Genomic DNA, 13205 nt, shown 5'->3' on the forward strand with positions numbered 1-13205 from the left:
CATAATGGAATTGCAAATTCCAGTGGAGCTGCAAACTTCACTTGCTTCAGTGCAACATCACCACTGGTGATGCTCCACTAGTTTCAAAGCAAATATTTGTCCTTTTGGTGGTATAGATGGGTCATACTTCTATATTGTTTTAGTAACTTCTGTTTATGATTCTTAAAGTGGTTTCTCTCTTCTTGTAATGGCTCTGGTAGAACCTTAGCCCCTCAAGAAGCCTTCCAAATCCCCTATTTCTAATAGGATCAAATTTAAGATAAGATAATCAACTCTTTCTTGGGTTTGTCAGGTTTGCTCAATCAACATGCATGGCATATGGTTTGTGTGTGTGTCTGTGTGTATGTGAGTGTAAGCATCACAGCCTGTGTGTGGGTTTGTGTGTCTCCAGAGTGATTTCAGTTCATTTCACTCCCAGCCATGGCGGTGTGACTTTTAATCAGGAGTTCAACTTTAGATTAATCACACTAATTAACCTGACAAAGGGATGGAGGTGGTGGTAAGAGGGTGGAAGCGCTGTGACTGATGTGAAGCGGGGAAAAAAGTAAGCTGGAGGAAGAAATAAAAGCAGGATGAAAGAACCTGACAGAACACTGAAGAACAAGCTACTGATTTTATAAGCTTTAAATTACTACGCTTATAAAGTCAAACTGGTTTCTTTGTCTGAGTAAAGGCTCCATTTGGATACATTTTTATATATAGTATTAACTGACAGTACTAATCAACACAGACATGTGAAAAAGAAACAGTCCTGTGAAGTACTAAATGCACTCTATGATTCAATCACTTTCTTTCACAAATTTCTATATGAGTTTTCTCAGATCATCATGCAGGAATTAAGGTCCATTCGTCTTTGCAACACTGCATCAGTTCATTGGGGTTTGTGAGCATTCATTTATGCACAGCTCTCTTAAGGTCTGACCACAGGATTTCAATCAGGTTGAGGTCTGGACTCTACCGTGCTTAACAGCTGGTATAAAGTGTTTGCGCTGAAATGCTCTGTTTTGTTTTCACTCAGTAGGGTGCTGTGCATTATGGTCAAGTGTCTTCACTTTGGTGGCATCTGTTCAAAAGTCCAGAAGTCTTGTGATTTGTTCAGATGCAACTTTGTAAAGTTGTGCTTCTATGTTGTTTTTAGAGAAGGGGCTTTCTCTTGGCAAACCCTTCCAAACAAGCTATACTTGTTCAGTCTGATTAACTTTAACATTTAACATGTTAATTGAGGCCTGTAGAGTCTGAGATGTAGCTCTTGGGTTTTGGCACATATTCACCTTGCCAGGGCATTTATTCCTGGGAAGACTGACAATTGTTTTGAATGTCTGTCAGTTCTTCTTCACTGTGGAGGACTTCAAATTGTTTGAGAATGGTCTTTTTACCATCCCAGATTGAAGGGCACCAACAAATGTACAATTAAGAGCATTGCTGATGATATTTTCCTCCTTGGCAATGTGCTGCCAAGACTTCTGTTTTAAAAGAATTGTTCACAATGGTTAATGATCAGTTAATCAAGTGGATTTAGCAACACCTCGCTGCTACTTATCATCTTATTTGCTGTGGAAGCAGTAAGGGTGTACTTAGTTTCATACAAGATCTCTACCTTTCTTTTTCACATGACTGTTAACAAGAAAGACTTAAAATATTAATGAACAGCATAATGAGTCGAACTGTATTGGATAAACAAATGTAAAAATGAATTTAGCAGTACTATCTTGGGTTTGAAATGATATACAGTGTTATGTGCCATGCAGTAATAACAGAACCACAAGCAAATCCTCTGATTAGAATATTAAAATAACACTTATAATGCCAGAAAAATGTGTCTTCAGTTCAAAGAAGTAAGAGAAATGTTTGTAATCCTTTAGACAGCCTTTTGTCAAACTGTGTGCATGCACAAAATAAATTAAATCTTTCCCCACCACTCTCTTGTCTCTTTTTCATCCTTTTCTTTAGCTCCAATGGTAAATCAGTGTCGTGGGCACAGACAGAGCGCAGCAGTTCACGTGGGAACCACCTGTGGCAGCGTCTGTCATTCCACATCAAGAAGAAAGAGAACAATCAGACTGCTGTTATTAAGCCTTTCTCCAAAACCCCTGAGGAACAGTACTGCAGTGGGGCTGACCTGCCACCACATGTCCCTCTGCCCTCACTCCCGTCCATGTCCTCTCTCCCCACTCATTCTGACAATGTCACCGACAAGACCCTGTATGAGCTCTCAGAAGCAGAGGAGCGCTACTCGATCACATACCGGCCACAGACGCCTTCACCGATCAGCACAGTCAGCCAGAGAATAGGAGCGAGTTCGGGAGAGGAGCCTCAGATGGGCAGTATTCCAAAGTATCCGAGCAGCATCTGCAGCGCCGGCAGCGGCAGCAGTTGCGGTCCTCCCAGCAGCGGCTCTATTGTTACAGGGAGTGACGGTAGATTGGTTATTGTGGACGATCGCCCAGGGGAGCCCCAGAGTTCACTGATGGATCAGATCAGCTGTGTGGTTAACCGCTTCACTGCCAACATAACAGAGCTCAACAGTATGATGCTCTCGCCCTCCCCATCACACTCACACATGCAGAAACACACACCTCCATCTCCTCATCCCACCGACCCCTATCTGTTACCCCGTGAACTCCAGATGCCCCCGACCCTCACCACCTACGCTGATGTCCAGCCGCTTCCTCCTGTTGAATCAAGCTTTGGGGGCCGGGGTGGTTGTCCCATTCACTCTATGCCTCATTCACCTTACCCCCTGCCACCCCCTCACCCCCAGGCCTCCCCGTCCCGCTCCCCCATGCGAGGGGGTCGGCTCACCTGCCTCACCGACTCCCCTCTGAGGAGGGCAGAGTTGGAGGAGGAGCTAATCGCTTTGACTCCTCCGTCACCCTTCCGTGACTCTCTGGCTTCCAGCAGTGGCTCACCTGTCTCTGAGACGGGTCTTTGTCTCCCTCCAGTCCCGTCCCACCCTCCCCCCTCGCCCCCTTCGCCCAGATACACCAGACTGACACTCAGAAACTACAGCCAGAGTTCATCCTCACTGTGAGGCAGAGATGAATCACAGAAATGAAGAAAAGCACTCAAAAACAACACAGCTTGTAAACAGAAGAGATAATGGGTAGACAAATCCATTTGCCCGAGAAATGTAGGACAGGTTGGTGAAGACACCAAACTGTGTTTGTGTTTACATGTTTGCAGTGAGTTGCGAGTCTAAGAAACTTGCCCATGTTGTATTTTCTTGCCGTTTCTCACGAATGTGGATGGAAAACTGCAAAATTGGCCACTGTAACTTTGAAGTGTTTTGGCACCAGTAAGGCCAGGGATCATTTGTGAGGGTCTGAGGCTACTCATCATTGAAGTTTGGGTAGTGGCCTTAAGGTAACTTGGCTATCAACTAATTAGAGACTGTGGATGTGTGTGTGTGTGCGTCTGTGCGTGTGTGCGGGGTAATGTGAGTGTATTTTTACTGTATCTTAGTTAATCAGATGTGATGGCAACATGACAGCAAACAGTATTGATGAGTAAAGACTCCTTCAGCCTATAAGAATTGTCAGAGGCTATCAAGGGCACATACATTGGCTCGTAGGCACATTTACACAGGTGCACATTGACAAACACAACTGTGGGCACACTGATACAAATACAATGTAAGGGAAACACTGTAAATATATATGAGGTTACAGATTTTTCTTTGATTATTAAATCCAACACGCTTCTGACAAAGTGCATTGCATCAACAGTGTTAACATATACAGGCACTATGTTAAGAACCACCTTTTCATTTATTCAGCTTCCCAATCTGCTCCAAGCTATTTATGTCCCTGGTCCCTTTCTGTCTCACGGCTTTCTTTTATCCTGCGATCATTTCAGTACTTTCTACTCTTCCAATTAGTTTTCTTCAGAAGTTTGAATGTATGTTTTCTACATGACTCCTGAAGCTGTTGGGACCAAACCTTTTGTAGCTTTCTGTGTGTGACTTGAGAAAGAGGACGAGAGAGGGACTGAAAAGACCAGGCCTTGTTTTACCATAAACATCTTAGTCATTAAATGAGGTTCAGGTGGATCATTGGCAGAAATCTGATCTCAAAGCTGAATGTTGATGTGTGACATTTAACACTGCATTTTGTGAGGCTTAGCTGGATCCCAGTCATGACATTTTCTCTATACAATATGTCAGCAAGACACAGTCGCTCTGTTTCATCACAGACAGTGCTCTGAATGGATTTAATTGAAATCACGGCAATCTATAATGTCAGTGGGTGCAAATTGATAGATTCAAGCTGGGGAGCGTCCTCCTATGAGGTCCATCTGTTGCTCAGGTGCTATGAATTTTTTTTATTTTTTTTTAAACAAAGGTGGCAGAACAACCAAAGATGTTCACAAAAATTGAGCATTAGGTAGATTTTTTTAAATGTTAGGTTTACTTAATACACTGCTGCCACATTACTGTTAGTCTCACAAGACCATACTAGTTGACTGTTGATGATGACTGACATCCAGTATAGCCAAATAAAAATGTCAGTGATGCAGATCCAGGACAACACAGACTTGAAAATTACCCAGACCTCAAGTAGTATTGACTTAAAGGAATACTTCCTTATTGTGGAAAATTGGCTGCGGTTACAAGAGCAGGCAATCGATACCACTCTCATGCTTTATCTGTCAGGTAAATGTAGGAAGTCTCTGTTAGTTGCCTGGCAACCGTGTGGTGATGACAATACTTCAGGAAGTCATGGTTAAATTGAAGCAAGATGCAAATGATCCCCTACAAATAGCAATGTGTTTTTGAGATTTGACATTTTAATTATTGAATTAAGACTAAGACAATAAGGCTAGTTGTTTCTTTACCGCCTGTAGCTTCATGCGGTCAGTATTCTCACTTCAGTAAGAATTTAAGTCTATTAATTTAGTCTTTAAAGTCTGGCTTCGTGCCATATATCCTAGACTGAGGAAAATGTGAGTGAACTCAAAGTGTTTGGCAACAGTAGTTCATATATTTGTAGGAGGTCAGATTTGGCTTTTTAAGATTTTGGGTATGCCTTTAAATAGAGTGTTCTTATATATGTGCCAACGCCTGTACCTGGAGGAAAAATGTGCCACTGAATATATTTACTAAGATGCTTTTGAGAAACAAGGCCTTGGCTTTGTTTCAGCTCCTTCAACCGAGAAAATCAGTTTTCGCAAAGCAAAGCAAAATACACAAATACAAAAAAAAAATAAAACCAGGAGGTTTTCATACACAACATGAGCAGTTTTTTTTAAAACATTTTATTTTTATGTTGTGTGTATACAGTGTGCACATACCATTAAAACGATTACTAATTGGACCGTTGATAAACACAACACACCAAAAATAAGTGCTGCATTGTTGTCCATCATGATAGTCCACAGTCTGGTTCCTCCTTTTTGAGTTTACTTACGAATTTGTGCTCTACAGTAGCCAGCAAGAACAAACTCAGACAAAATGACTCTGTAAATACTAAGGGCATGCAATGACAGTTCTGTTTTGTTTCAGATGAAAGTACGTTTATTTACATATCAGCAAATGTTAAAAAAGAAAAAGAAAAAAGAGATCTTTTTGAGCTATCTTATAACATACAGTACCAATATGTGTTACGACTACAGAAACTGTGTTACTACTCTGAATGTGTGAGTGACCATTCCTATTCAAATGTCTTGTATACATACAATATAATAATATTAATATGACTATTGTGCCAAAGGGGTTAGGAAGGGTCTAGCTTACTCAGTTGTGGGTAAATACGTGGTTTCTTAAAAAAGATGTAAATGTAAAACTATTTATATTGTTTTGGATATTTTCTATATAAATACTCCACATTTTCCAGTGTAAAAGCAATATTATCCATCTGTACACAAGGTGCACATGTTAAATCAAATCAAAACACTGTTTTCTGGTTCTTTTTCATCATTCTTTACTCTGTGGAGGACAGTTGAACCAGGAGGAGGGTGGAGAGATTAGTTGAAATTTTCTTTGCATTTTGTAATCTATATTGAATGAAATTAGGACATTTGTTGATTTCAAATAATCAACAAATGTGGGGTAATTTCCTATTTTTGCAATGTTACTTACTCAGTTTAGAGTCCAGTTTGTTTAAGACATGGCTGCAGATTTAGATCGGTAAGGACATTAACTGTTGGTGCCATCATTTATTGTACTTTTTTGCTGCTTTTTGTGTGGGGTATGCAGGTTTATTAAGCCATAAACCTGATGTCATCTCTCCTTAGTGGTATGCATCCAAGTCAAAACAAGAAAATATTTTTTCTTTGGTTCCCAAATGGAAAAATACACACATGCGCACAACAACAATCTCAGATTATTGCTCAGAGGTTTTTGCATATGAGAAAGAATAAATCATCTAAGATCTTCTGAATATAACTTCAGACAAAATTAGCCCCTCTTCTTCATCTGAAACTGCTGCTGCTGCATCACTACTGCTACAACTACTCATTTAATTTTAATAATCTGTGTCCTGACCTGTTGTTAAAAATTAACCTGCCCTATTGTTGAGCTTAATATTGGGAGGAGCCCGTTAATATGCTGTATAATGCGCCGATAGAGTAACACGGAGCTTGCTTCAGCACTTCAACTGCGTGTTATCCACCCCCCTTGAAAAAGGCAGAAGAGCTACCCCTGCAGAAAACACAGGATCAGTGCTTGCATCAGTTGCTATCTTATTCTCTTTAAGTTCTGTGACATCACCTTAAATCTACAGCCGTAGGTTTTAAGAGTATGTTGTAATTATTACACAGTAAGAAAAGTTAGCATCATGGGATTTCTTTTTCATGTGAAATTGGGAAACTCTAATTCACAACAAATGCAGAGCAAGCAACAGAAAACCAGACCTGATCCTGCCTCCTGAATCCCAAACATGATGGCTCATAATAATCTAGCATGAACTCAGTTAATGATTATTCTCTTGATAATGGTGATGACCATGTTCAGCAAAAATCTTGATTTCCTGATGATGTCCCCCCAAAATGTGTTGACTAAGTCTGATAAATGCACTTTATAGAATTGGACTGATAATCCCTGCGCTTAAAAATATCTTTTAATCCAGATGCGGTCAGCTGCTGATCAAAATGACACACAGTCATTTTTCATACCTTTTGGATGAAAATCCAGTCGACCTGTTATCAGGACGATTCCTGTTGCTTCTCAACCCATATATGCTGATTTAGAGCCAGATATAAATATATATAATAATCTCCTGTGATGCTTATTTTCCTCTGTTGATCATAATGTGAGGAAAGCCTCGATCTTAAACGTTTGCTACTCTACTGAATTGCTACTGAACGGAATAAGGCTATCACTCTATGAGGTCCAAGAGTGGTGCATTTAAACTGACCCTCACCACTGACTCTTGCAGAGGGAGGCATGAGAAAGAGCGTTATTTCTCCATTAGGGATGAGTTTGACTGGGAGTGCTGTGTGGCGGAACAGCCTCTCTCACTGCCTTGCTAGAAATTTTATTTAATTTGGTAACGGGGAAAAAAATGAGTAATGTTTACTATGTAAACACCACACAGACTTTTGGTTGCGTACTCTGACAGGGTATGTCCAGAGAGGTTTGCTTTGTCACTATAGTACTTATATTGTATCGTGATGACCACCCGTCTGAGTGCAGTTTAGTGGATGTTATAAATAATTTAACTCTTAAAAGTGTTGGTGAAATCTTTCGAGGCAGAGAGCAACAAAGCCCTCTTCTCTTTTTCTCACAAGCAGTTATATAGTTATAAGTAGTTATATCTGCTCTTTATTTTAGCTTTCTTATTGGAAGTCAGAGATATAAATTGATACTGATTATTTCAAGATAATTCTCAGGCCTGCAGTAGTGTTGCAAAAAAGAAACATTCCTCAATATGACTGAATGATCGACCAACTGAGTTGAAAGCTAGATTGCAGGATAAAATAACGGCATTTAGACTCTAAACTGTGCTGTACAAAACATTACAAGATAAATATCAGCATCCTGAATGTTGACTTTTTGGAAGCGTTTCATGAAACTACTTTTGCTGCAACCGGCTTACTGAAAACCGAGGCGCTGAAGGTGGTAAATTAGATGTCTTAAAAATCAGTGACTGTATTTTTGTATGTTTGTCTGAAGCTGCTGGTCTCATGTTGCTTTTGTTTGTTTGTCTTTTTTTTTTTTTTTTTTTACTGGAGGCTGTGCATTTTGATATTTTGGTATTTAGGTAGTCAGTGTGGGTAATGTTGTTCAGAGTATAGAGGAATAATTCATACTAAGAGGTTATGTTGTAATATTATACTGATAAGAAATGAAAGAGAAGTTTGAGTATTTATTTATGTGGCTTAAAGATTTGTAAGGAAGTGAAATACATTTTTAACCAGGTCAGTGTTGTTTTTAGAGCATTAACGTTTTACATACAGAGCAGGAGGCTGCGGAATTTATGAAATATACTTCTTTACACCCAGAGAATTAAATCAAGCTGAACAGTTCTGAACAGCACACCATGTGACGGTGACTTCCTGTAATTATTGTGGTTTTTTTATATTCCTCATTTGTGTCAATCTAAGCTTGGATCACCGCAGTGGACATGAAAACACAAGTAAAATCCTTGTTAATACCCCTGCTTCAAATTCTGATGAGGTTCTATTTGCAGTAGAGTGTGTGACACTAGAGCGTTCGTGACATAAATAGGATGAATGTTGCCTACAGAAGTGACGTTTACATTTTTACTGCTCACTTGAGATAGTTGAGGCGTTGGTGTCTGATTGCTGACTGATCTGTTGTAGTGACTTTTTACAAGCTTGTAATCCAATATAAACATTTTGTGTTTTTCTGGAACACTGAGTCTGATATTCTGAGCAAGAAAAATACATTTCATTTATTGACAAAGGAAGCTCATCTGCATATAAATGAAGGGCCTGTGCGCTCCAGTCTCTTTACATCCCAGATTTATCAAAATCGTTATTCAGCCAAGCTCATCGGAGCAGTCTACTTTAAGCTTCATTTTGATAAAGAAAGATGATGGGTTATTATAAATCTAATTAAACAGAAGGAGCCGATTTATCTGTACTGAGTATATAGAACCAAATATATTTTTTCTATATATACTGAGAGGTTTTTAGGTACTCAAGACGAAAAAATAGCTACTAAAATTAAGATTTATGATGGATGTAAATGAGTTTTCTTATTTATTAACAATGTAAGAAGGAAAAGTTCAGCTTCAGGTGCAATGTAACCCCAGGTTCCTCACAGCACTATTCATTCGAGCTTCTCCACTCAGTGCCAACTTTTTTTCATTGTATTTTTTTGAATGGGTGGACAAACACTGCAAAAAAATCTGACTAAACCACAGTTACATCTGTCATTGGAAAAAAACAGCAAGAAAAGTTTTCATAAGCTGTGTACCTGTGCCAATATCTTGATATGATAACAGTGGATCAAACTGATCATTTCCTAATGGAAAATGGTAGTGTTTATCCTCCCATGTGGATTCGATTGTTAGTGGAAAACTTTTAAGTGTGGCTTTATTTTTGCTGTTTTGTTTTCATTTAACTCGTGATGTTAAGAACTCTAGAATGTAATTCAATGCTATGTATGTAATGAAAGATGATTTTATATTTGGATGGTTGACTATCATTATTATTATTTTTCATTCAGTTGTGTAAAGTGTCAAATATAAGAATATGTGGTTCAGGCTGTTTGGAAAATACAGTTTGTTTCTCAGTGGCTTTGTTGTGGGTTAGCGAGAAGTGATGTGAGGAGTTTGTTCGTGTCTGCTTACGGCAGATTTTATTACTCAATTAGTTTTAGCCCAGCCTCAGACGCAACAAACACAAAGGTTTGTGGGACTGGATTCCACACTTGTTTGTTGCTGACACTGGAGCTTTGTTCATAGGCTTTTTAGAGGATCCCAGAAGACCTGGAATAGATTTAGCCAAAGCGGAGTTTTTCTCATCTCCCAATTAATTCATCTTTATGTCTTCTTCCAATCGGGCTCACGATTACTCTCATGAAGGCCTTTCTCTGGGCTGATCTTTCACCACTGGGGAATAGAAAAAAAAGAACAAGGAGAGTGGGAGTGTTAATCAGTTGTTTCTTGTATTATTTTTTTTTAATAGAACAAAAGATTTTTCGTTAAAGGGTATAGCAAAAAAAAAAAAAACAATAAGGGAGGTCTTTTTTTTTTTTTTTTTTTTTTTGTAAGAATAGCCAGGGGGAGAGAGGCTTCAAATTGACATCCAGTGTGGATGAATTTTGTTGTTTTTGAGCAATAAAAAGCACAGTTAACATTGTATGATCGAATCATTAGCCAGTAAGTTCAATTTCAAAACCGCTTAAATTTGGCACAAATCTGGACACACCTCCTCAGAAATATGTTCACATTATAGGTGATCTGTGTTTTAAGAGCGCATGCATCATTGTCCTGTGCCTCCAATTTTTCACTGCCGTTTTGCTCTGCTTACTTTTTTTTTCTCCTTGGTGCCATAAGTGGGAAAAGCTGATGAACAAAGATGAGTTGACAGGCAGGAAGTGCAGATGCATTAAAGGGATCACCGAAGAATCACAAGCACTGAAGCCTGTGCTTCCGGGAAGCGACGTGAGCTCTAGCAGTTAGGTCAACACAAGGCAGCTGTAAACTTGCAGCACATCCACATACCAGAAAAATATCTCTTTACTTTTGTAACTGCGTCGGGTGATGATGGAACGTACAAATTCATGTTTTTGTTGTGCATATCTCCTCTCGGCAGAAACACTGTGCTACCACAGTACTTTGGCATTAACTGGTCGATTTTTAAAAGTCACCAGTTTGACTCACTGTAGTCAAACGCCCACCAGCTGGGCACCAAGAGACAGCCTGAGTAGCCAATTCAACATGGAAGAAATGCACAGAGCAGTCTTTAACTTGCACATATGAGTCACATATGGTTTGTTTGGTTTTTTCACTGGGCTATAACACATGTATTTTGGTACCTTTCAGAAAATGTGACCACCATGCAGCAGTGCTGTGGAGTCCAAGAGGAGAAGGGTTGTGTGGTTCGTGTGGGGGGGAAAAAAATGACAAAAAAAAATGTCTTTCTTTTTATGCCATTGATAATCATTGTGTAAGTGTACTACAAAGTACCTTTGAATCAATATTGAAATTGTTATTAAAAAAATATGACTGACTTCCTTGTATCTTGACATTTTTTTACATATATTATTTTTGGATTTACAGTTTTTACATATAATATGAAAGATGTGAGGAAAAAAATAGTTGTGCATTAAGTGAAATAATTACTTTTAATTAAAGGGGTCACTGCAAGATAAATAGTGAAAACTCAGCAGGCCTGTTTTTGAAGATAAAGTAATATACCAACAAATAGTTTTTTCATTGGTTCAAAGTGTCTAGAAGGTTCCAGGTTTGCACCGGCATGGTGCCTGTATGTTATGAGTGTGCATGTTGTTTCCAGGTGCTTTGGCTTCCTCCCGCAGTCCAAAGACATGCATGCTGGGCTAATTTAAGATTCTAAATTGGCTGTAGGTGTGGACGTGGGCACAAATGGATGTTTAATCATATCGTTTATAGACTTACAATACTCACAGCAGTTTCATCGATTTTACAGAATTTGTTGTGAATGTGCAAAGTAATGAAATAAAAAGTAATGAATGAAATAAATGAATGATCTGATCAAATGGATAAAAGGACAGCAATAACCTCAGGTTTAAAATCTTTTTTAATATGAAAGGTGCACTAAAACTGAATCTCAGCATCCAGCAACTATTATGGAGCTAATTTATGACAAATAGAAACATATTCATATTATTATGATTAAAAGCAGATTGATGCAATATCAGTAGGTATTCTGACTTTGTTAAGCACATCAAATATCAGTCGTGACATAGTCAGCAAACATTAAATAAAGGTCTTTGTTTTTTTGTTTAGTCACTGTTTATTTACTCACGCTTGGCTGCCAACTTAGTTTTTAGGCAGCAGCAGTCCCAGGTCTAATGCAGTCTTACATAAACGTCCCTAATGAGTTCCTCTCGGTGAGGTTGTAGTTTTTAAATCTGGGGAAAATAGAGCACCGGTATTGGATCATTGCATCCCAGCTTGTAAAATGACTATCATTCTGTCTGCTCATTGCACTGCAGTCAAAGTATTAGTTAAATAATAAATATCATAACAATAAAACAGAAGAAGTAAGGATTCGTCTTAGCTTAAGTAGAGAAATCATTTGTTATAGTGCACATCTGAGTTGGACAACCAGAGTTTTTACCAGTCCGCATTAATGTGCCTGAACAGTTTGTGAGACTGGCATTCATGTTGAACCCAAACAGTGGAAGCTGCTAGACAGCACCTTGACAGCTTCTGTGATATTTGCTTCCCGTTCCATATCCTTCAGTGTCACATAGCAGCCAGGATGGCTAAGTGACACAGTACAGCTATGAATCAGCCTCCAAAAACATTTTATTCATTTAACTGAAGGCATGCAGGTCAAGGCAATGAAATTACCCTGCCATCTTTCATTCTTTCTCAAAATCTCCTCCAGATCTGCCCAGTTTTGTCCTCTGTATTTCCTTCTGTCACTCTTCTTCACTCTCCTTTTCTTTCCTTCTCTCTTGGCCTCTTAGCGTAGAAATTGTTGTCTCCAAAATGAAATTTCCAAATTGCTGCAAATGGCTTGCTATTTGCGTAAATGGATGGAATGAAAAGGCAATAATAATAACGGCCAAAATACAAAAAAATGGGCAAATGAAAATGGCCAAAAAAATAGATTATGGCTTGTTTTACAATGGAGGCAGTTTAGGCTGAGGCATGTGCGTAATATGACAGCAAACACATTTGTGTGCTCCGCTCAGTCAAAGATGCTTTTAAAAAACTATCATGAACATTTCCTTCTATAAGCTGCTTGAGATGCTCTTATATGTGTTTACAATAATTACAAATAATAAGTAAATCCTTCCCAAATCAAAAACCCTGGATTAACGGAGATGTTCGCACAGCACTGGCGGCACGGAGCACCGCTTTTGCCTCCGCGAACACATCGGACTACAAACACGCACATTACCAACTCCGGAAGACGATCAAAGCAGCCAAACGTGAGTACAGGGACAAGGTGGAGCAACATTTTGACAACCCTCGGAGTATGTGGCAGGGACTAAACACGATCACAGACTTTAGAGGGAAAACCAGCACACCGCAGACCACGGCCTCTCTGTGTGAGGATCTAAACGTATTCTACGCTAGATT

General features: G+C 39.1%; 1 protein-coding gene across 1 annotated transcript in view; it reads left to right on the forward strand.

Moving 5' to 3' along the window:
* The window catches only part of grm5b (glutamate receptor, metabotropic 5b), an 86289-nt gene extending 75166 nt beyond the window's left edge, over window positions 1-11123 (forward strand). Inside the window, exon 18 of the mRNA XM_063492344.1 lies at window positions 1951-11123. Coding sequence (XP_063348414.1) covers window positions 1951-3031 — 1081 coding nt within the window. The 3' untranslated portion in view covers window positions 3032-11123. The remainder of the gene's footprint in view (window positions 1-1950) is intronic.
* Window positions 11124-13205: the final 2082 nt, after the last annotated feature.

This window comes from Pelmatolapia mariae, linkage group LG14 (assembly GCF_036321145.2).
Source record: "Pelmatolapia mariae isolate MD_Pm_ZW linkage group LG14, Pm_UMD_F_2, whole genome shotgun sequence".
Lineage (NCBI taxonomy): Eukaryota > Metazoa > Chordata > Actinopteri > Cichliformes > Cichlidae > Pelmatolapia > Pelmatolapia mariae.